At 39.9% G+C, this 24,262-nt stretch overlaps 2 protein-coding genes across 7 annotated transcripts in view; both read left to right on the forward strand.

The window, feature by feature from the left end:
- Nucleotides 1–2,337: 2,337 nt before the first annotated feature.
- Nucleotides 2,338–12,375, forward strand: LOC127446429 (zinc finger CCCH domain-containing protein 10-like). 3 transcript variants are annotated; one of them, XR_007898212.1, is made up of 4 exons: nucleotides 2,338–2,523; nucleotides 4,742–6,049; nucleotides 10,381–11,268; nucleotides 11,400–12,375. XR_007898212.1 is itself a non-coding variant. In XM_051707330.1 (3 exons), the coding sequence occupies exons 2-3, from the start codon at nucleotides 4,886–4,888 to the stop codon at nucleotides 10,885–10,887; spliced, it is 1,671 nt and encodes a 556-aa protein (XP_051563290.1). In that variant the 5' UTR covers nucleotides 2,338–2,523; nucleotides 4,742–4,885; the 3' UTR covers nucleotides 10,888–12,375. The 3 variants fall into 3 exon arrangements, 2 of the variants coding, with proteins under 2 accessions (XP_051563290.1, XP_051563291.1); XM_051707330.1 differs by having other exon boundaries at nucleotides 10,381–12,375; XM_051707331.1 differs by lacking the exon at nucleotides 2,338–2,523 and adding an exon at nucleotides 2,553–2,827 and having other exon boundaries at nucleotides 10,381–12,375.
- Nucleotides 12,376–14,567: 2,192 nt separating this feature from the next.
- LOC127446426 (uncharacterized) overlaps nucleotides 14,568–24,262 on the forward strand; it is an 84,987-nt gene continuing 75,292 nt past the window's right edge. For 3 of the 4 annotated variants that reach the window (XM_051707324.1, XM_051707326.1, XM_051707325.1), the window contains exons 1-2: nucleotides 14,568–15,214; nucleotides 16,178–16,219. In XM_051707324.1, the coding sequence (XP_051563284.1) occupies nucleotides 14,867–15,214; nucleotides 16,178–16,219 (390 nt within the window). In that variant the 5' untranslated portion in view covers nucleotides 14,568–14,866. The remainder of the gene's footprint in view (nucleotides 15,215–16,177; nucleotides 16,220–24,262) is intronic. The other variant, XM_051707323.1, reaches the window with a different exon arrangement.

The raw sequence follows: 24,262 nt of genomic DNA on the forward strand, positions 1-24,262 counted from the left end.
TATTTGGTGGTAAAGAGACTTGAATGTTTTTTAACTATTTTGTCTGAGCAACTGAGCATCTCCCTGACGAAGACAACCCTCATTTAACCACCCAAAAATGAAAATTCTCTCATCATTTTCTCACCCTCATGCCATCCCAGATGTGTATGACTTTCTTCTGCAGGACACAAACGAAGATTTTTAGAAGAATATTTCAGTTCTCTAGGTCCATACAATGTAAGTGGATGGTAATCAGTACTTTGAAGCTCCAAAAAGGAGATAAAGTCATCATCAACCTAATCTGTAAGACTCCAATGGTTTAATCAATGTCTTCTAAAGCGATTCAGACCAAAATGTAACACATTTTTCACTATAAACTTTGACATCAGCAGTCTCCTTGGCGATCATAATTTTAAGCTCGATTACACTTCCTATGTCGCCATCTAGTGCTCTGCACTTGCGTCAACAACTAGAAAGTGTAACCGAGCTTGAAATCATGATCGTGCCTAGAGACAGCACATGTCAAGATTTATAGTGGAAAAGGAGTTACATTTTGGTCTGTTCTCACCCAAAACCAATTAGATCGCTTCAGAAATGGATTAAACCACTGGAGTCTTATGGATTACATTTATGTGCTTTGAGGAACTTCAAAGTTTTGGTCACCATTCACTTGCATCATATGGACATACAGAGCTGAGATTTTCATCTAAAAATCTTGTGTTATGCAGAAGAAAGTCATTCACATCTAGGATAGCATGAGAGTGCGTAAATGACGAGAGAATTTTATTTTTTGGGTAAATTATCCCTTTAAGCTTTAAACTGTGAATTTAACCCTAATTCAATCCTAACTCATTTTGTTATGTGCTGTAATCCTTTAGATTTTTAGTAGCTTAAATTTTCCAGGCATTTATGGACCACCTAATGATCATCCAAATAAAGTTACATAATGGTTTCACTTAGTCATTTAGCTTTTTCATCATAAAGGTGCTCTATGGGTCATCTAAACGATGGGCAACCAAGTAATTGTATAACATACGGAGTATTTTTGTTTTAGAGTGGTGAATGTTCTTCATTGTTTTTTAAATTACACTTTTTAAATATTTTTTTATGCTTAAATAAGTGCCTGCATACCCATGTTTGCTACACCTGCTAGTCTTACTTTTTCTCTCCTTTATAAGATGGAACTAGTGAGGTAGACTTGCAATCTCTTAAAATGATTGTGCTGTATGTTTTAGATTGCATCTAATTTTGACAACTATTTTGAACTGATTTTTCTAAACCAAGTTAAACTACAGTACAACCCATTGAAGACACGAAGTCAACACAGTCTTGTTTTCACTCCTGTCAAAAATCAAAAATGGTGTTTCTTTAAAGATCTGTTTCAACACTTGTGAGACCTTTGGGACATTTTTGTCTTTTTCATTTTTTTTTTTCGATCATTTTGGCTGTGTTAATGCCAACGGCATACATTTTGCCAAAGGTGTGTATTTTTGGGGGAATTTTGATATTTCAACCTCAGTTCCTATAATACATCTATAATACACTGTGTACACAAAATAGTTACACTCAGGACCTTCAGGAAAAAATGTCCCCATTGAAACCCATTAAAACTGCAATATTAGATCCCAGTGCCATTAAAGCATAAAATCATGAATTCTACGATATTATGTTTTCATTCCGGAGCCCTGGCACCATTTTTCTCATGTTTAGCCTATGGAGCAAATACATTTTTTTCCCCCTATTTTCTGTTTGCTGTATTATAGAGCACTGCAGGCCAATTTATTAAATGATGCAGCTAAATGTGTGTGGGTGTGTTGGTATGGATGTCAGAGTGTGTTTTGTGTGTGTGTAAAAAAAACAGGAGTGGCATTATGTAAAAAAACTGGCATTTAAAGGGTTAAAATCCTGAAAATGAATATTTGGTAGTTATGATCAGGACTGTTTTTGGTTAAAACTCATTGAAAGTGGAAAATAATATTAATATATAATATTTGTATGGCTGTTTTTTGACGTGGACATTTTTGTCCTCTAAGGACCTCTGAGTAACTTTTTTAAATTGATTTAATATCTTAAAATAGTTATATTTATTATGTATTGCCACAAACAGTACCTGCAAAAAAAAGTGCCATGGTATTATAAATGGGTTTTAGTTATTATTATTATCGGACATTTACCATTGCAATATCGTGTTTTGGACATGTACCATGGTAATAATGCCATGGTCTTCTTTGAAAGAATTGTAAGTCCCATTGTATCATTGTATTATATTATACTATCACGGTACATTCTTGTACATTTATTTTGGTTGTATAGGAAACCACTGTGAGCTCGAGGTCTTTTAACTTGACGTGCATTTTCCCAATACTGCACTGTACCGGAAGTGCTTCGAGCAAGAACAGCGGAAGTTGTTATTAATGGTCCAACATGTTTAGCTAAATGTTGGAAGCGTTATCACGGCCAATTCCAACTTGATTTGTATAATTAGCAATGTTGCGACAAAACAGCTGCTTTCATTTCGCTGATTCGACTCATTGTGTTCGCTGGGTAAGTTGTTTACTAGTTTCGGTTTAGGTTGTTATCATTAGCTCGCTACATTGCATTCCCTCCACGCATGTTGTCGAAGGCCTTTGTGCCAGAGACCCCGAAATAGTGAGAACAGAATGCTGTATATAATGTGGCTTGGATTAAATATCGACGATTAATCTAGTTAGAGTACGAGAAGAAGAAAAACTAGCCAACAACATCTGATGACTTGTGAAGGCTCTTTAGGGAACGTACACGTGACGTCACGGTTTTTGAGAATGTAGTCGACACCCACAAAATTGGTGAGGTCTTTGCCCCGTTTGAGGTAACCAAACTCACGCACTTTACAGTAGTACAGTTATAGAATTGTTACATATTTAACTTAAGGTTGATAATTAGAATTAATAGTTTATTTGAACTGTATATAATATAATATTAATTGTTGCTTTACATTTTTATTGTAAGTATAATATGGGATTTTATTGGAAAATATGGTAATAATAAATAATACATATCAATTTTACAATAAGTACTCTAATTAGATGGTATCGCAATGGCACTGAATTATTATTATTTTTATATTAATGTACCATGGTATTTATTTGGTAATTTAGGATGCCTTGGAGAAAACCATTTAATTGTCGTGGTAAAAAAATAAAAATATAAACAAATAGTATTACCACGGAAACAGTCATGTCAAAAACATGTTATTATCATGGTACCCTTTGTTAGTGTTAATTGCATAAAATAAGATTAGCATATAATACTAAAACTAAATTTAATAAAATATAAGTTCTTGCAAGGAAGTTAAAGGGTAAGTTTAAGTGTAAGGCCGGTGAAAATTAAATGCAACATCAGGCTTGCCTTGTCGTTTTATGACATGCAGTTGTTATGAAGAAAAGCTTTTAATTTTAAGAAGCATAAAGGCTTGCGATTTAACGCATTAATTTTGTGATATTTAATTATATATAAAAATAACGTAATTAACATATACATGCTATTTGTAATTCAAGATGGCACTGTTGTGTTAGTGATTGACTTGATTTACATTTGACATTGCTATTTGATGAAGAAACAACATGGAAGTAAACCATAGCAAGTGTAACACATGAACAGTATAATATGACTATTGTCATTTGGGTGTACTACTGCAATTATGTATGTTGTCCATCTATGTAGACTCAATAAGTGCCTGTGAAAATACTTGTGCATAGCTCATTATTTGCCAGTTGTGTCTCATGAAATTTCAGTGTGAAATTTATGAATCCTGTTCTAGATTTATCCTGATTTGTTGCATTATCTCTTTGATATATGAAAAATAAAGCATCAAAATATATTTTTATTCTTTTATTATTGTATTTGCATTTTGTAGATCCAACTTTGATAGATATTTGTGCCGGGTCTTTAAAGACCTGAATATATAAGAATGTTTGGTGACATTCCCATGCATTTAAGAGTTAAACATACATTGATGAGTCAAAACATTATGACCACTCACAGGTGAAGTTAATAACGTTGATCATCTTCTAACAAGGCCACATGTCAAGGTCTGGGTAAATTAGATGGGAAGCGAACAATAAGTTCTTGTAGTCAACGTGTTGAAGGCAGTGCCCTGATGGCAGTGACCTCTTTCAGCAGGATAATGCGCCCTGCCACACTGCACACATTGTTCAGGAATGGTTTGAGGAACATGATGAAGAGTTAAAGGTATATTAAACAGGTGGTTATAATGTTTTGAATCACTGGTATATAAAAGGCACGTCGGATGCGGCATTTCATTTTCCCCCATTTGTTTTCCCTCGGTTTTACCCATTAACACAATTATTTTGATCGTGATGTGTAGATTTAATTATACCTTAATTGGGGAGGGTTCTCGGCGAATGGATATATGCAATTCATTTGTTTTATTAATCAGCACATTATGTAATAAAATTCAAAATTTTGCCCTAGTATAAAGTTGGTATAAAACAAAAATGGCACAACTGAAATTATGTACAAAAAAAAGTTTGAATTGAGTCCATGTTAAAAGGTTCGAGCTGTATTATTGTAGTAGAAAATTGAGAAGCTGAATAAAAATAGAATGATTGAGGAATATCAGTAATACAGTGTTGCCTTGAAAGAACTGTAATGAGACATTCTTTTTCATTTAAATTTGTAGTTTATAAGCTTTCTAAGCTGTATTTGATACTAGTTTTATGTTCTTAGAAGAAATAATATTGTATCTGTATCATGTTCTCAGGTTCCTCAATGAAGCTGCAAACAGCATCAGTCTAACGTCTAAATTCGTCTCTTCTGTAAACCTACAACTTCGTACACTTTGAAGACTATCATCTCCCTGGCACCCACATGAGCGCAGTGTTCTATTCCCGCTGGGCCAAGCGCCATGCCTGACCGGGATAGCACCTTCCTGGCAGGTGGCAGTGGGGGTGGAAGTGGGACCGGGGTGGGCACTGGGGTTGGGGAGGAAGGCGGGTCAGGGTCAGGTTTGGGTGGAGGGGTAGGAGAGGGACGAGTGACGGTGGGGGGCAGTTCAGCGGGTTGTGGAGGAGGTAACGGGGGTCCTGGGGCGATGGGAGGCGGCGGAGCATTAGGAAACGGGAATAGCTGCAGTGGTTTCGGCTCCGGTTTGGCACTTGACGGCGTTTGCCGGGACTTTTTGCGGAATGTGTGCAAGCGTGGCAAGCGTTGCCGTTTCCGCCATCCGGACTTCAATGAGGTTCCCGATTTGGGAGTGCAGAAGAATGAATTCATCTTCTGTCATGACTATCAAAACAAAGAGTGCGTGCGCACAAATTGCCGATTCGTTCACGGATCTAAAGAGGATGAGGATTATTATAAGAAAACCGGAGAGTTGCCCTTGCGACTAAGGGGGAAGGTGGCTGCTGGATTGGGACTGTCCCCTACCGATCTTCCTTTGAGCCGTGGTGAAGTCCCCATTTGCAGAGACTACCTGAAGGGTGAATGCCAGAGGGGCAACAAGTGCAAATTCCGCCACGTACGGAAAGATTACGACTATGAGGCTTCGTCGAGGGTGGGGGTTGGTTGTATGATGGGCATTCCAGGTGGGGTTAGTGGGATGGTAAACGCAGGTGGAGGAGGGACAGTTGCCGTTGGTGGTGCCTGTGGTGGGATGTCTGGACTTGTTGGGGGTGGTGTTGGTAATTACTTGGGGATGGGATGTCCCAACATGGGCGCATGCAGAGACCAAGGACTGTCGGTTGGAGGGGGAGGCGGGGGTTCAATGAGTGGCTGCATGTCAATAGGCACTGCCGGTCATCGGCGGTACGAAAGGGGCCCGTGCTCTGTTTATGACCCCTTATTTGAAAATGGCTTGTTTGAAGCAGGGCCAGTGGAAGCTCCTGTTGACCACACGGCTTTCCAGCTGAAGAGACGGCGATTAGAAGGGCTACGATTGGCTGATGGTCCCGGTGGAGGACATTATGACCTGGGGATTCAGGCCACTCTGCCAACACGGCCATTAGAATACCGCTTTCTTGAAGAGGAGAATGCCTTATTGAGGAAAAGAGTGGAGGAGCTTAAGAAACAGGTAAGCAAGTGATGTAGGACTAACTGGAAGTTATCGCACATGTGCAGTTGATAGGGATGCTTCGATCGATTGGCCACCGATCGGTATCGGCTGATATTCACGTCTTATGACTCGATCTGTGATTGGTAATTTGGCTGATCGCTCATGTCGCAAAAGACAAGTGGTTACTTTAAGACTTTAGCAACATTGTCATGGAGTGTGGGTAATACTGGCATAGTGTTGTAAGACAACAAACTTTATACAGCAGTTAAGAACGATACAGTGGGAGAGGTATGGCGAATATGAAAATTTTGTGTATTGTAAATGTGGTGTTTCACACAGGACAAGTAAAGGGAAAACAGTGCAAGCTGTGAAACGGTCCTTATTATCGTTCATGGCAGCAGCATCTCAGTCTCCGCCGGGCATAGGCATCTCAGTAATAATGTGAGTTACAAGATATGGTATAATTCAAACATAATTCAAAAATTCCAATAAAACTGCATTAACAATAGTAGCACCCGAAGAGTCCAGAAACATGTGCTCGTTCATGGCTATCTATCTAAATGTAGAGAATATTTTGTTAGTCTTTACTTGTTTTAAAGCTTTTTTTAATAAGCCTTTTAAACTTTTTTTTTTTGTCTGCAAAAACTAGGCAAAGTGATATTACTGGGAAGAGGAAAATTCAATTAATAGTGACAATGTGCAGAAAGTTTACATAGAGCCAGTTATGACGGAGATCCTGATAAAAGGTGAAATGATCGGGATCGGTATTGTCCGATCAGGTGAGAAGATCGGTATCGGCTGTAAAAATCCTGATCGGAGCATCCCTAGCAGTCAAGTTAAAATTTGTCATCGCATATCATAATTTTAGTTGCAAATGCTAGCAAAACGTTTGGGTGGGTTTGTAACGGCAGTAGTGAGTAAGCTCCCCATTTGCTCCCAATGGAGGTAGTCAAAAAGGCATGTGACCACAGCGCATTTGAGGTAGAAACACGTTTTAAATTTTGCCGGTTTGATGCAGTTTTAAAAGTAAATAACCATTTTATGAGAATTTTAAAAAGCGCATAAATATTAGGGGTGTAAAACTGTATCGTATTGTATCGTACAATGTAACACTCTCGGTTCGATATATGTATTGTACGATAAATAAATAAGTGTGATTAAAACAAAGCAGTGCAACATTGAGAGCTGCAAAACAGGAAAACGGAGCAACTAGTCTACATAGGCGAGATGAGAGCACGATGATTGATGACAAACAGCAAGTAGATTTTAGTGTTAGCTTGTCGAATTTGCCAGACAATGCTGTCATGTCCCGGTGCTGCAGTAGCCTACATCAAATATGTCGTTTTATTTTCACTGACAAGATTTACGAGGCAGAAACAGCAGCAATTACCAGCCAGCTTCTCCCAGCCAACACCGAGCGTGATCACATGCACAGCAAGATGCTCATTACTATCAACTAACCAGTTTATTCAAAAAGATGACAACGTAAGAAACCCGCGATTACATAAGACTTATTATTCTCTGCTTTTGACGTTGAAATGTAAACGGCTATGGGCACAACACTTGCGTGCGTTGGACAAAGCTGCTTTGAAACAATGTGCATTGTGAAAGGTGCTATTCAAATTGAAATGACTTGAATGTAGACAAACTAATTTTTCTCAAGAAAAACATACAAATTGTGAGTTTTTCTCATAACAATCTGCTGATAAATGCAGTGCTGTTGTTTGTTACTTTATTATAGAGCTCTGCTTTATGTTGCCAATTTCAGACACTGTTGTGTCACTAAAGATTTAAAATACATTTATGTCAAATCCTTGAATAAGTTTAAGCGGAAAAATGTTATGGATGCTTTTTTTTTCTTCGTATCATATAGTGAGGCTTCTGCATCGTATTGTATTGTGAAATTTTTGTATCGTTACATGCCTAATAAATATACATCCATGAGATCGTCAGTGTGTCTGATATTACATTTTGCCGGTTCGATGCAGTTTTAAAAGTAAATAAACATTTGATGAGAATTTTAAAAAGCGCATAAATATTCGGGGTGTAAAAATGTATCGTATTGTATCGTATGATATAACACTCTCGGTTCGATATCATATCGTTACATGCCTAATAAATATACATGCATGAGATCGTCAGTGTGTCTGATATTAACATGCAGGGACACAGATGAAAAGCACACTCATCTGAAGCTCAGATAATATACAGTTGTGCTCAAAATTTGCATACCCTTGGAGAATTGGTAATATATGAACCATTTTTAAAGATAACATGAGTGAGCAGGCAAAACACATTTGTTTTATTTCTTATGGGATTCATATTCAACTGTAGGTTATAACAAAATGGCACAATAATAAAACACAACATGGCAACAAAGAAAAAAATTAAATGAGTCTGCATACCCTTAGTTCTTAATACTGTGTATTGCCCCCTTTAGCATCAATGACAGCATGCAGTCTTTTGTAATAGTTGTCTATGAGGCCCCAAATTCTTGCAGGTGGTATAGCTGCCCATTCATCTTGGCAAAATGCCTCCAGGTCATGCAAAGTCTTTGGTTGTCTTGCATGGACCGCACGTTTGAGATCTCCCCAGAGTGGCTTGACTATATAAAGGTCAGGAGACTGTGATGGCCACTCCAGAACCTTCACCTTTTTCTGCTGTAACCACTTGAGGGTCAACTTGGCCTTGTGCTTAGGGTCATTGTCGTGCTGGAAAATCCAAGAGCGTCCCATGTGCAGCGTTCGTGCAGAAGAATGCAAATTGTCTGCCAGTATTTTCTGATAACATGCTGCATTTATCTTGCCATCAATTTTCACAAGATTCCCCGTGCCTATAGAGCTCACACACCCCCAAAAAAATCAGTGAGCCACCATCATGCTTCACAGTGGGGATGGTATTCTTTTCACTATAGGCCTTGTTGACCCCTCTCCAAACATAGCGCTTATGGTTGTGACCATAAAGCTCTATTTTGGTCTCGTCACTCCAAATTACAGCATGCCAGAATCTGTGAGGTGTGTCAAGGTGTTGTTGACCGGGCTTTTTTGTGGCATTGGCACAGTAAAGGCTTCTTTCTGGCAACTCGACCATGCAGCAAATTTTTGTTCAAGTATCGTCGTGTTGTGCTCCTTGAAACAACCACACCATCTTTTTCCAGAGCAGCCTGTATTTCTCCTGAGGTTACCTGTGGGTTTTTCTTTGTATCCCGAACAATTCTTCTGGCAGTTGTGGCTGAAATCTTTCTTGGTCTGCCTGACCTTGGCTTGGTATCAAGAGATCCCCAAATTTTCCACTTCTTAATAAGTGATTGAACAGTACTGACTGGCATTTTCAAGGCTTTGGATATCTTTTTATATCCTTTTCCATCTTTATAAAGTTCCATTACCTTGTTACGCTGGTCTTTTGACAGTTCTTTTCTGCTCCTCATGGCTCAGTATCTAGCCTGCTCAGTGCATCCACGTGAGAGCTAACAAACTCATTGACTATTTATACACAGACAATAATTACAATTTAAAAAGACACAGGTGTGGGAAATTAACCTTTAATTGCCATTTAAACCTGTGTGTGTCTCCTTGTGTGTCTGTAACAAGGCCAAACATTCAAGGGTATGTAAACTTTTGATCAGGGCCATTTGGGTGATTTCTGTTACCATTATGATTTAAAAAGGAGCCAAACAACTATGTGATAATAAATGGCTTCATATGATCACTATCCTTAAATAAAAGACAGTTTTTTTTGCATGATCAGTTATATTTTCAAAATCAATACCAAAATTTCACAATTTCTGCCAGGGTATGCAAACTTTTGAGCACAACTGTATGTACTGCACTAAAATAACAGAGAAATCTGCTCGAAGTGTTGCGTTTGTGCTTAGAATAAATTTCAACTGCACTGAATCAATCACAACTGTATTTTTTTCACACTTTCTTTATGACGTTCTTGCATTTTATTATTATGCAGTAACACTGATATAGTGATTGATGTGTCATCATGAAATCAGAGTCCTTCCCCTTAAAATCTGAAAACAAACGCATTTGAGCGACCAGGTGTAAACAGCAATGTTTTTTGCCTGACCACATGTGATCGGGAAAGATTCTCTTTAGTCATTTAGAAGAGCTATGCAATGAAGTTTGGTTTTTAATACTTCAGAAGAGCTATTCAGTGGAGAACATCACAAAACACTCACATCAACTCCAAATTATAACTATTTGACACTTGTATATGAACATAAATCAGTATTTTTGTGGATTTTAATGACAGGTTTTATTTTAAATATATGACATTTGTGACAACAGTGAGTACCTCAATTATATTGTCAAAATAATTTTTCATTTCACATTTCCCCCAAGGTGTCCAATCTCATAGCCACCAACGAGGTGCTCTTGGAGCAGAACGCTCAGTTCAGAAGTCAAGCTAAAGTGATGACTCTATCCTCCACCCCTGCACCGTCCGAGCAGAGTATGGCGCCCCCTGTTGGTTCCGTGAGCTCCTACAACCACGGCATCGCCCAGACGCACACCACTCTAAGTAGCGCTGGTCTGCAGCCCCGGCCCGTAACGCAACAAGATTTGGTGGCCCCAGCAGGCACACCAACCGCTCCTCCAACTAATGCAGCACCCCCCACCGCACCCCCTCCACATCTGAACCCTGACCCCATCTCAGCTGCACTGGCTCAGACTATCGCCCAGGGAATGGCGCCACCTGTTTCCATGGCCCCTGTAGCGGTTTCAGTGGCGCCAGTTGCTGTGTCTATGGCACAGCCATTGGCGGGCATCACAATGAGCCATGCCACAACACCGATGGTGACGTACCCCATCGCAAGTCAAAGTATGAGGATCACGACTTTGCCTCATTAGCATGGGCTGATCACTTAAAGAATAGTTCACCCAAAAATAAAAATTCTGTCATTTACTCATCCTCCTGTCATTTCAAACCTGATTTCTTCCATGGAACACAAAAGGAAATGTTTGGCAAAATGACGGCCTCAGTCACCATTCACATTCATTGTATGGAAAAAATATTCAATGAAAGTAAATGGTGACTGAGGCTAATATACTGCCTAACATCTCCTTTTGTGTTCGACTGAAGAAAGTTATGTTCCAGGTTTGGAACAACATGAGGGTAAGTAAATGATGACAGAATTAAATTTTTGGGGTGCACTTACCCCTTTAAGCAACAAATATATGCTTGACCTAAACATCGCTAATGCCCTTTTGTTTAACCTGCATGTCACACTGGTAAGTTTATCAGGTTAAAGGACTATTTTGATTAAACATTCAGATTTCTGTAGAAAAAAATACAGAGATTTACTTGTAAATGTACAAAACATGATTCAGTTTTATTTTTTATTTTTTTCATCATGCTTTAGTGGACGATTGCCTTTAACCGAGCTACAAAGACTCCTTTGAGGTTGGCATCAAAAATGTCTGCTTTCCAGGCTTTGCACATGGACTAACACCAACTCATGTGAACTCATTTTTGGAAGATATAAATATTTAACAACTCATCACTACAGATGGATTGTGAATTTACTTGTTAGCTGTCAGTTTGGGTTTGACTCCTCCTTTAATTGTTTGTTTTGTGAATTGCTTTCTTGTGAACTGATTATTGGTCTTTTGCACACATTTCATGAAAAAAAAAAAAAAATCAGACACCTTTTAAGCGCCATTTATAAATTCTTGTCATGTTTTATGCAAAAAAAAAAAAAGTATTCATAATTTGTATTATGTTGTTCCTATGGAAACTAAACGCATTGTACAGTGATAATACTGATCGAGGCCCCTTCAGGTCAGGTGCGTACCTTTATAAAATGTGTGTTGATGAAAAATGATTTTGCATAATACCACATGTCTGTTAAAATTTCAATCATAGTCTTTTTCATTATTTAGATGGTGTTATTTTACAGAATAACCCTCATGACCTTTTGAGGTTGAGTTCCTGGTTGTTTTGGGGTCACAGGGACCCCTATGTGATGTGTATTAAAAAAGAAAAATAGATTTTTTTTTTTCCCCCTTCAAATTTGTAAGCTTTTTTTACTCCGACCAAATTAAAGCAAAGTAGACGAATATTTATTAAGCTTTAGCGCTCTTTGTTGTGCCAAAGTAGGCATGCACTTTGCAGAAAGGATATTTGTTATCCAAAATAGTTGCAAAACCACATTGCTGAAAAAATAAAATAAGAAATTGTAATAGCTTTCAGGATTGTACTCCAATCATAAATGTGTTGCATTTTTGTAATGAATAAGATTAATTGCATATGTTTTATACCAACAGTGTTTTTATGACCAAAAACATGCTTCTCATGGAAAACTTAAATCTTAAATTGCATAAATCATGAACTGTCAACCTGAGTATTCAGTGTCATTATAGAATTTTTTTAAGCTAGTAAATAGGATTTGGGGTCTCTTAAGTCCCATACAGCATGGATTTTCAATGTATTTATTCTATGCCAAGGACCTCCAAATATGAAGACCTTGCAAGTGACCCCACCCCCTCCTAAAATAAATAAAGGTTACTATATATCTTTATGTATAAAGACCCATTTAAACTGTGAGAAATGTTATGAATTAGATTTTTTATTGTACTAAAGCCAAAAGAAATGATCTGTAAAACATTTATCCTACTTTGTATGTAGTTGACCGTATCTTTTGTTTCAATCCAATATTTGAATAATGTTAAATGTACTGTATAAACATGAAGATAAACATTTTGATTCAAGGAATAATTCACCCAAAAAATGAACACAAATGAAGATTTTTAGAAGAATATCTCGGCTCCGTAGGACCATACAGTGCAAGTGAATGGTGACCAAAACTTTGAAGCTCCAAAAAGTACATAAAGGCAGCATAACAGTAATCCATAAAACTCCAGTGGTTTAACCAATGTCTTCAGAAGCGGTCCAGTTGATTTTGGGTGAGAACAGACCAAAATAATAACTCCTTTTTTACTGTACATCTTGCCATTGTAGTCTCTAGGCACAATCACGATTTCAAGTTTGCTTACACTTCCTAGTGCTTGACGCAGAGCTTGAGTTTGAAATCATGATCACCAAGGAGACTGCAGATGTCAAGATTTAGTGAAAAATTTGATATTTTGGTCTGTTCTCACCCTAAATTGATTTAGATCACTTCAGAAAACATGGATTAAACCACTGGAGTCTTAGGGATTACTTTTATGCTGCCTTTATTTGCTTTTTAAAGCTTCAAAGTTTTAGTCACTGTTCACTTGTATTGTATGGACCTACAGAGCTGAGATATTCTTCTAAAAAAATCTTTGCGTTCAGCAGAAGAAGAAAGTCGTGCACATCTGGGATGACATGAGGGTGAATAAATGATGAGAGATTTAAAAAAAAAAATAATCATACAGAACATGAGGATTAAGAGGAAGGAGACTTACTAAAATCGTTACATGAAAAGTATTCATTTTCACTGTGTTGTTAGCTGTTTTAGAAATATGTGAAATTGACAAGACAATGTGACCACTTCCTGAGTTTACATTTTCAGAAGAGCCACCAGCCTTGTACACTGAGAAAAAGAAAAGAAAAAAAAAACGAGTAAAATTTACTTAATTTTTACTCTGCAAGTTTTTGCACACAGTTTTTCTAAGTAAACTTTAATGATATAAAATTAAGTAAAATCTACTTAATTTCATGACATCATATTGAGTGAGTGAGAGGGCAAATTTACCTTAACCATTCTAACTTTTACTTACGAATCTAATAATGAACATTTTAAATTTCAACATTTTGAACTCATTATTAACATGTTTCACATAAGATATGAAAGCGTTCCCTGGGAAAGCTCCATTCAAAAAGTTAAGTAAACTGTACTTATTTTGTATACCAGTGAAATTTACTCAAGGTTTTCTACTTTAGGATTTATACATAATGACACACTGTAAAGATAACAAACAATCATAAATATTTACCTATACGCTTGAGCATTCATTTTAATATGTTTGAACTGAGCACAAATTTAAAATGTACTTAATATTTTCAAGTTCACGCTTTAACTTATTCAACGTAGAAAGTACTTAATCTTGTCTGCTATATTTCACTACAAAATCATTTTATTTCAATGTAGGCCTGCAGAACATAAGCAATAAATGGAATAAAGGAATTTTCTATCAATTTGGAATCAATCCCAATGAAACAAGTTTGTCTATGGAATCTCGTTTGGTCAGTAGAGGATTCTTTAAGGATTGTTGGTTGCTCCCATTCGGATTGATTATGATTATGATCTAATTCCTTTAGAAAGGTTTTTTTTTTTTTTTTTTTGTATCTCCCACCTGGGATAATGACTAGTCAAAATGACTCTGTAGATAGGCCTATCTTTCATGCTAACTAGTACTAGTCAAAATTGCATTCCAGATATCTTAAATGTGAGTTTTGACAAGTCAAAACTGTTTTGAGCCCTGTAAAGCTTGGGGCATTAAAAGATACAGCTGCCTGCTGCAGCTTCAAACCATGCTTTTGCCCCTTTTCGCACAACTGCGACGTTTTTGGTGGGCGTGGATCTGCCCAAGTAACGGTGCAGGCCACACATCAGGGGTTAAAGACAGAACAGAAGTACTGCGAGAAAGGAAAAGGAGTGTCATGCCAAAACGGTAAAAGCGTCGAGCTGGGCGATTTCCCTTCCAGTCTTTTCTTGCGCGTTGACTTTATTGATCCGCAGTGATCAGGCACATTTCCGTGCACATTAGTCCATGCGCGAATACAACGTGGACTGAGTTGTAACTTTGCATCTACAGTAGAGGTTTTATTTGAGTTGCAAATCGCAACGCACAGTCGCTGGATAATCATATCAGATTTTTTACATCAGAAAATCAACGTGCTACAATGTCACACATTGATCCAGGGCCGACAAATGACTCGGACTCGGAAAAGAAGACTGAATCAGACCGGGACAGTGCACCAGGGGACATTGAGGCCCCCCAAACGAAATTATTTGATGCCAAGGCAATCTTGTGGACTTTTGGGAAATGTCTCACCGCCTTGCTACCCATCTACCTGGCTGGTTACTATCGCATGAGCACTAGTTTGGTGGTGTTCGGGATGATGGTTTACTCAGGATGGAAGCACACTCGTGAGGCGAAGGAAGCGAGACTGAGGTCTGCAATACTCAACGATGAACAAGAATGCGTATCCTCTAAATCATTTCGAAGTAGACGAGACCTGCCGTCTTGGGTAAGAACGCAAAATGTGCATTTGGATATCTCAAAGAGAATGACTTCATACTACTAACGCAGATGCATGCAAACATACACACTCATATTCACGCTATCAGTGACATGACTAGTAGTTTCTTATAAAGCAACAGCTGAATCGCTGCGAATAACAAAAAAGATTAGGGATGTCCGAATGTGCGAACGAATTGTTCTTTTGAATCGGTTCGTTTTAATGAATCGTTCGAACCGACTCGCTCAGCGCTTGACATCACTGTGAGGGAGTAGCAAGGTCGCCGGTGATGACATGTTGTAACTGTAAACAACACAGTAGACAAGTAATAAACATCAGGATTTATACGCTGATGACTCGAAAGAATTGGCGAATCGGTTCGTTCGGGGAACTGTCCGAAAGAACCGACTCGCTTAAATGAATCAGACTCTGCGGATTTTGGAGAGAGTTTTTTTGGCCTGTTGGTGGCGCTGTATCAGTGGCATTCTCACAGCATAGTAGAAACCGCATAGATGGAAAATCCCCAACGTCCAAATCTGCCTGTTTGCTTCGTCATCCCATTAAAAAGAGTTTATTCTATATATGGTCATGTCTCCTGGCATTCATGAGGTGAAATAAGATATGAGGTTAACAACGAAATATAAAGCCACATAACTTTTTTAATCAGTTAATTTTATTCTATTTATTTTATCCGTAGGGGTGTATCTCTATTCTTTCATTTAAAACGTGTTGGCTCAAATGGCATTTGAAAAGCAGCCCTTAATAGCTTGATAGCTAAGTCAGAATGGAAGAAAAACATCTATGATACACTGAGGTGGTTGGCATATGTTCTTTGTTGTTCATCTTTAAAACCACATCCTCTTCTTAAGTTCTTTATGAATTTAAAAACCCCTTGTACACAGAGAGCGAGACACGCTTTAAAACGCATATGCCCTGTATAAGTCTGTTTTTACTCTTTCTATATAATTTCAGGTACATTTTCCAGATGTGGAGAAGGTTGAATGGCTGAACAAGGTAAATCCATCAAAATTATGATTTATTGAGATGCTATATGTAAAATCAAACCTGTAATCCCATCTTTTGCCCATCCATGACTTTCCATACTGCCCCGCCCTTCATAAAACCCCTCCCTTATGTCACAGCAGATGGTGGTGCCCACCCACACACATGGTGAAGAAAAGCCTTGAGTGATACTATTATGTTGGCTTGACAAAGCCAAAATACTGTTAAAATATTCTACGGACTTTGTAAACCAAGACAAAATATCAATTGCAACTCCTCCCACAGCTTTCAAGCTACATCTACCAAACTTGGCACAGACCTTCAGATTGTTCTGACTCGCGTCGATGTATCTTTTCTAACTGATCGGAATGATGGTTTTCACTCAGCTATCAAAAATTCGAAAAACCCCATAGACTTACATTGATAGAATGTCCAAACGGGCCAATGGAATGCTCGTTAATTCAAACTCAAACTGTGAAAACAAAATCAAATGTAAATAAACACACACAAGGCCTGCCATATCATGGCTTTAGGTTACAATATAAAATCTATCTATGGCAAAAATTAAGTGTGTGAACCCCTTGGAATTAGCTGGTTTTCTGCATTAATTGCTCATAAAATGTGATCTCATCTTCATTAAAGTCACAAGTATAGACAGAGCACAATGTGCTTAAGCTAACAACCCACAAACAATTATAATATGTCATGACTTTATTGAACACATCTCATTAAACATTAACAGTGCTGTGGAAAAAGTAAGTGAATCCCTTGGCTAAAGATGACAAAAAAAAAGCTAATTAGAGTCAGGAGTTGGCAAACCTGGCATCCAATTAATAAAACGAGATTGGAGGTGTGGGTTAGAGCTACTTTCACTTATAAAAAGCACTTAAATATTTTGAGTTTGCTATTCACAAGAAGCATCTGCTGACGTGGACCATGCCTTGCAAAAAAGAGATTTCAGAAGACCTACGATCACAAATTGTTGAAGAGTGATCTTGAAGAGCTTAGATATTCATCTGTCCACAGTTAGACAAATCTTCTATAAATGGAGATGACTTAGTACTAGTGGTCGACCGATATGGGTTTTTTAATGGCCGATGTGATATCCAGAGAGCAGGGTGGCCAATAGGCCGATACAATGCCGAAATATCACACAAGTTAATATAGTAAATAACATAAACAAAAAATTGCTAAAAAACAAACAAACTCTTATTTAGCACTATATTTACTCAATTTCACACAAAATTTTGAAAAAAGAATCTAAAAAATTATATTGTATTTTAAATGGTAGATAGCAGTTTCTTCTGATTTCTGATTAGTCATCGAATTTTAGTAATTTATTTGCACATGAAGAAATTGTTAATATATTAAGAAGAAGGAAATAACAGTACACACAGTAGTCCAACAACCATGGATTGCATGTCCATGTTAGCAATCGCATTTACTCCAAAAATACAGAATCAAACCAATTGTACATTGTGGCAGTGGGGGCATGGTCGTCAAGCGTTCATCCGAAGAGGGAGACAGTGGTAAGGGTGCATACACCTGAGCCAGATAATGACTAACACCTGTTTCCAATTGAGGCGTGGTATTCCGCTGCTGAAGCCGGCCCCCATTCGCGGGGGTTTGTCCCCCTCCCGGCGACTTCAGTGCCTCACTGCTCTCCCCCTCAGGTTGATGTGCCCGCCGACGCAGGTGCAGGCGTAGCACCTGGGCCAGCTTGCTGGAGTTGCGGGGATCCGGGGCACTTCGGGGATGGGCACTGCCCTGTGATGGAGCTGGGAACTGTGGTCTGGATCCCCGACACTCCACGGGCTGCCCCCGATTGGGTTGGAGCGTACAGGATACCGGTAAGTGACAAGGGGAGTACTCGTCAAGCCTTGGTGGACACAGGTTGCAACCAGACCTCTATCCACCAATGCTTGGTTCAACATGAGGCATTAGGTACAACCAAAAGGGTGAGGGTGAAGTGTGTGCATGGGGATATTCACAACTACCCTGTAGAGACCCTCATTATTACATTTTGGGGAACAAAACATAGAGTGGAGGCGGCGGTTAGTTCCCGCCTCACCTATCCGCTAATTCTGGGAACTAATTGACCCGAGTTAAAAAATCTGTTGAAGGGAATATGTGTGGATGGGTCCTGCAAGAAGGCTGTTAGATGTGAAATGTGCGATGCTTAGGCAGGGGAGGCAGAGCCGGGGCCATCTTCGTCAGCTCCACGTCAGCATGACATGAGGGAGGGGGAGGCTTCAGCCCCTCCCGCCATTCGGGGATTCCCCGAAAGGGATTTCCCTCTAGAGCAGTCGAGAGACGAGACCCTCAGGCATGCCCTTGAGCAAGTGAATGTCATTGATGGTCAACGTCACCAGCCAAACGTCGCACTTTCATATCCTTATTTTGCGCTAATAAAAGAGTGGTTGTATCGGGTGACGCAGGACGCCCAAACAAAAGGATACAAACCAGCCCACAAGAACATTGTGGGCTGTTAATACCACAGAGCCACCGGGAAATGTTATTCCAGGCGGCTCACTATAATCCGATGGCGGGTCACTTAGGGGAGATGAAAATACTGAACCGATTAATGGCCCGTTTTTATTGGCCGGGCATTTGAGGGGATGTCCGCAGGTGGTGTGTGGCATTCCATGAATGTCAGCTGGTTAATCCACCGGCAACCCCAAGAGTATCATTGCGCCCCCTTCCACTGATCAAGGTCCCCTTTCGAAATAATTGGCATGGACCTCGTCGGGCCAATAGAGTGGTCAGCACGTGGACACCGCTTTGTATTAGTGCTGGTGGACTATGCAATGCGATATCCAGAAGCAGTGCCTCTGCGCAACATCTCAGCACGCAGTATTGCGGAGGCACTCTTCAAAATGATCTCCCGGGTGGGGATTCTGAAAGAAATCCTCACTGATCAGGGCACTACATTTATGTCACGGGCACTCCGCGAGCTTTATGAATTGTTAGGTATTAAGTTGATCCGCACCAGTGTTTACCATCCACAAATGGATGGGTTGGTGGAGCAATTTAATAAAACCCTAAAAAATATGATTCGTAAGTTTATGCAAGAGGATGCTAGAAATTGGGATAAATGGCTCGATCCCCTGTTATTCGCAGTGCAAAATGTCCTGCAAGCCTCCACAGGGTTTTCCCCATTCGAGCTGCTGTATGGGTGGCACCCGCGCGGCATGCTCGATGTCAAACGGGAAGCTTGGGAGGAGGGTCCTTCAAACAGTAAAAACGAAATTCTATACGTTCTTGATCTTAGAGCAAAACTCCACACTTTGGGGCAACTAACACAGGAGAATTTGCTCCAAGCTCAGGAACGTCAAAGCCGACTGTATAACAGGGGAACATGGCTACAGGAATTTGCACTGGGAGACAAAGTGCTTGTATTAACACATCAAGCTCCAAATTACTCGCTAAGTGGAAGGGCCCTTTGAGGTCACACGACGAGTGGCGGATCTCGATTATGAGGTGAAACAAACCGATAGAGGGGGCGCACGTCAAATATACCACCTCAACCTCCTGAAATTATGGAGGGAGGCGGTCCCTGTAACGTTGGCTATGGTGGTTCCGGAGAGGGCAGAGCTCAGACCGGAGGTGATCTCAAAGCCCAATCATATCACCCCGGTCACTTGTGGAGACCACCTCTCACCCTATCAAGTCACAGAGGGGTGGCGAAGATGCAGAAAGAATTTGCAGATGTGTTTTCTCCTCTGCTGGGTCGTACAAACCTCATACAGCACCATATTGAGACCAAGCCGGGGGTAGTGTTACATAGCCATCCCTACCGACTACCCGAGCACAAGAAAAAAGTGGTCCGGGAGGAATTAGACGCAATGCTCGAAATGGGAGTAATAGAGGAATCCCACAGCGATTGGTCCAGCCCAGTTGATCTGGTTCCTAAGAGTGACGGGTCTGGTACGGCTCTGTGTGGATTATAGAAAAGTCAACGTGGTGTCTAAATTTGACGCATACCCAATGCCTCGTATTGATGAGTTGCTCGATCGGTTGGGCACTGCTCGGTTTTATTCGACACTGGATTTGACAAGTGTTATTGGCAGATCCCCTTGACACCAATATCCTGTGAAAAAAAACAGCCTTCTCCACACCGTTTGGATAACACCAATTCGTGACGCTTCAGTTTGGTTTGTTTGGGGCCCCCGGCTACATTTCAGCATCCTCATGGACCGAATCCTCAGACCGCATTCGGCTTATGCCGCTGCCTATCTAGACGATATCATAATTTACAGTAATGATTGGCAGCAGCACATGCAGCATCTGAGGGCGGTTCTGAGATCGCTGCGACAGGCGGGACTCACAGCAAACCCCAAGAAGTGCATAATTGGATGGGTGGAGGTACGGTATCTGGGGTTCCACTTGGGCCATGGGCAGGTGCGTCCCCAAATTGATAAAACTGTGGCGATTGCGACTTGCCCGAGACCCAAGACCAAAAAGGGGTGAGACATTTCCTGGGGCAGGCTGGCTATTATTGGAGGTTTGTGCCTAATTATTTGGATGTCACCAGCCCGCTGACTGATCTCACTAAAAAGGTAGCTCCAGACCCGGTCCAGTGGACGGAGCAGTGTCAACAGGCATTTACGCAAGTTAAAGCTGCACTTTGTGGGGGGCCGCTTTTACATTCACCCGATTTCTCTGTCCCTTTTGTGATACAGACGGACACTTCAGACAGAGGGCTGGGGCAGTACTCTCGCAGGTGGTGGAGGGGGAGGAGCACCCGGTGCTGAACATTAGTTGCAAGCTTTCGCTGAGGGAGACTAAGTACAGCTCCGTTGAAAAGGAGTGTCTTGCCATCAAGTGGGCAAGACAAAACTCTCTGCTCAGATCATGCCCCACTCCAATGGTTCCACCGCATGTAAGATACCAACGCACGGCTCACCCGTTGGTATCTGGCTCTTCAGCCGTTTAAGTTCAAGGTGGTCCGCAGACCGGGAGCGCAGATGGCTGTTGCCGACTTCCTTTCCAGAAATGGGGGGGGGAGTGGTGGACAAGCGGTGGACAAGCCAGATGTCTCCCCGGCCTGAGTCGGGCGGTGGGGATATGTAGCAGCGGGGGCGTGGTCGAGCATTCATCCGGAGAGGGAGAAAGCGGTAAGGGTGCATACACCTGTGCCAGATAATGACTAACACCTGTTTCCAATTGCAGTGAGCTTGGGGAGAGCGGTATAAAAGAGTGACCATGCCAGAAACGAGAGAGAGAGCTACTGGTCTGAAAGAGACTGTGTGTCTACCCAGAGACTGAATGTGTTTATGTGTAGCTGAAAAGCCATTTAAGTTTGTTTATTATTAAAGTCATATCTTTGAGTTGAGAAACCCTGTTCCCTGTGTTCTCCTTGCCCTCCCAAACCTGAGTCTTACAAACATACAGTGATGGTGAATAAGACATTTACTTATAGCACACGTGAAGAGCTTTTACCTTGAAATCTTTTCACCTGTCAATCAACTTGAGAATGCGCAAGCACCTTAGCTATAAAAGCTGGGAAAATTGTGTTTTTTAGCGTAATCTGAGGTAAAGAAGCACCATTTATGATAACAGTGTTGTCAGATTTTACTGCTGACTTGAAATATGTACTTTGGTCGAAATCTTGACCAACTGTTTTGGAGATTTCGGTCTTTCCCCATTCAAGTAGATAGGAGCTGCACTGTCATGAGCATTCCAAACATTCCAAACTTACTAGAAAGACTTTGGTTGCACTCATGCTCTCGTGTGGATCCAGCGAGCAGCAGCAATCTCCTGAATAGCATGAATCACCTGCTTGGATTGTGACCACTGACCATCATGATTTGTAAATCAGAGGAACTTTTGATCCTGATCCTGAAGTTTCAGAGGAAGATATAAGATGATAGAAGCTTTATTGATATTTGCCTTTTATCATTAGAAAAGGAAGTTAAAAGTGACAGGGAACTGCTGAGGAGAGGCTGTTAGAATCAATAAATGAGCGCTCCACAGGATGCTGGATCTGCTCAAGTTTTGTGAGGTTTATTTATTACATCTTTTTAAACGAGATATGTGCATATTAGCAGACAGTATATATGATATTATTTTTATTGATATTTGCCTTTTTATCATTAGACAAGACAGTTAAAAGTTACAGGGAATTGTTGAGGTGAGAGAGGGAGAATGAAACAGACGAGCAACATTATGAGCTCAAACGCATTTGCCGGCTCTAAAATGTGGACAGTTTAAATTACACTGTGTTGCACACTGGACTATTATTGTAGTAACACGATGCACGTAACAACAAAACAAACTGTGACTGGCCATTTACATGTCTCAGTCGCTTCACATGCAAGCAGGTGATTTTCGGCGCCCTCAAGAAAAAAATCGGCCAAACAGGAAAATTTATTGGCAGATGCCGCTAATGAAAAAAGTCAGAATATTGACCGATTTATCGGCCTCGGCGATATATCGATCAACCACTACTTAGTACTGTGGCTACTCTCCCTAGAAGTGGCCATCCAGCTAAGATGACTCAAAGGGCACACCACAGAATGCTCAATGAGGTAAAAAAGGACAATGACCCTAAACATTGAATTTTGAATGGCTTAAAAAAAAAAAAAGAAAATCCACCTTTTGGAGTGGCCCAGTCAGAGTCCAGACCTTAACCCAATAGAGATGCCGTGGAATGACCTCAAGAGAGCCGTTCACACCAGACATCCTAAGAATATGGCTGAGCTGAAGCAGTTCTGTAAGGAACAATGGTCCAAAATCCCTTCTGAACGTTGTGCATGTCTAATTCACAGCTACCGGAAACACTTTGTTGAGGTTAATGCTGCCAAAGGAGGATCGGCCAGTTATTAAATCCAAGGTTTCCTTTACTTTTTCCACAGCACTGTGAATATTTAATGAGATGTGTTCAATAAAGACATGAAAGATTATAATTATTTGTGTGTTGTTAGCTTCAGCACATGGCGCTTTGTGTATACTTGTGACTTGAGATCACATTTTATGAGCAATTAATGCAGAAAAACAGCTAATTCCAAAGGGATCACATATTTGTTCTTACCACTGTATATTTCTAGGTTCCTGACTATCTATCTATCTATCTATCTATCGTCTCTTTTTAAAACTTTCAGTCAAAGGCTTTGTCAAGCCAACATCAAAGTTTGTCTAGTTACACATTGAAAAACTTAGACTCATTCACAGTCTGTTTCCACTATTTTAAAAGCTCATAATTCATGCATGTTAATCAATATCTGTCCCTTATCTTTGAATTATTTTTTGCCAGTATGTTTATGTTTTTCCAGGAATTTTGAACTTTAAAATCGTTAGCTTCTGTAACCTGGTAGTCTTCTGTTTGCTTTTTAGGAGAGTCTAGAAATGGCTCACTGCAAAGCACCCTGTAAACCAGTCTTTATTTACATGCACTCTGGAGTGATTTACACAGAAGTCCGGTTCATTTTTCACCCTGGAAAAATGAAGGAGAACAAAATTATTTTCAGAATCATGAAGATTTTGTATTGTGACATTTTTTTCATTACAATTAAGCACATTTTACACCCTTCCCCTAATTATCATTGCAAAAATGCTATATTATTTACATTATTAAGTATTTATACATCATGGTAGTATTTGTTATGGAATGTAATTCATGAACAGTTAGTGTTACAGTAATTTTACCTTTACATACAATGTTGCAGCAGTTGAATAAAAATGAGATTTTTGCTAATTACATTAATAAGCATTAGGTTGGGAAGTGTGCAAAAAGTCTCAGTGGTCCCAAAATAGGCAAAAACAATTTAATACAAAATCTCTGTTTTATTTTTTTATTTTATATTTATTTTTATTATTTTGCTTTTTGGGTGAATTATGACTTGAACATTACTTTGAGAGAATCACCCTCTGTGTTTTTGGTTTGTTTTGGTTTTGTTTTTGTTCAGAGAATGGTAGTACTATGACTGTAATAACAGTGTAACCCATCGTGAGACACCCATATATTCAGGCCTGAAGTTCTTTATCAGTGACTCACAAGGCAGACATTTCACGCTGGCAGTTATCCCAGCCAAGCCGAAAATGCAGAGACTGTAC

The sequence above is a fragment of the Myxocyprinus asiaticus genome, chromosome 9 (genome assembly GCF_019703515.2).
Source record: "Myxocyprinus asiaticus isolate MX2 ecotype Aquarium Trade chromosome 9, UBuf_Myxa_2, whole genome shotgun sequence".
Classification (NCBI taxonomy): Eukaryota; Metazoa; Chordata; class Actinopteri; order Cypriniformes; family Catostomidae; genus Myxocyprinus; species Myxocyprinus asiaticus.

Coding starts and splice junctions, on each gene's coding strand:
- LOC127446429 (XM_051707330.1), top strand. CDS start 4,886: ATGCCTGACCGGGATAGCACCTTCCTGGCAGGTGGCAGTGGGGGTGGA. Junction 6,050..10,380: donor TGGAGGAGCTTAAGAAACAG/GTAAGCAAGTGA, acceptor ATTTCCCCCAAG/GTGTCCAATCTCATAGCCAC.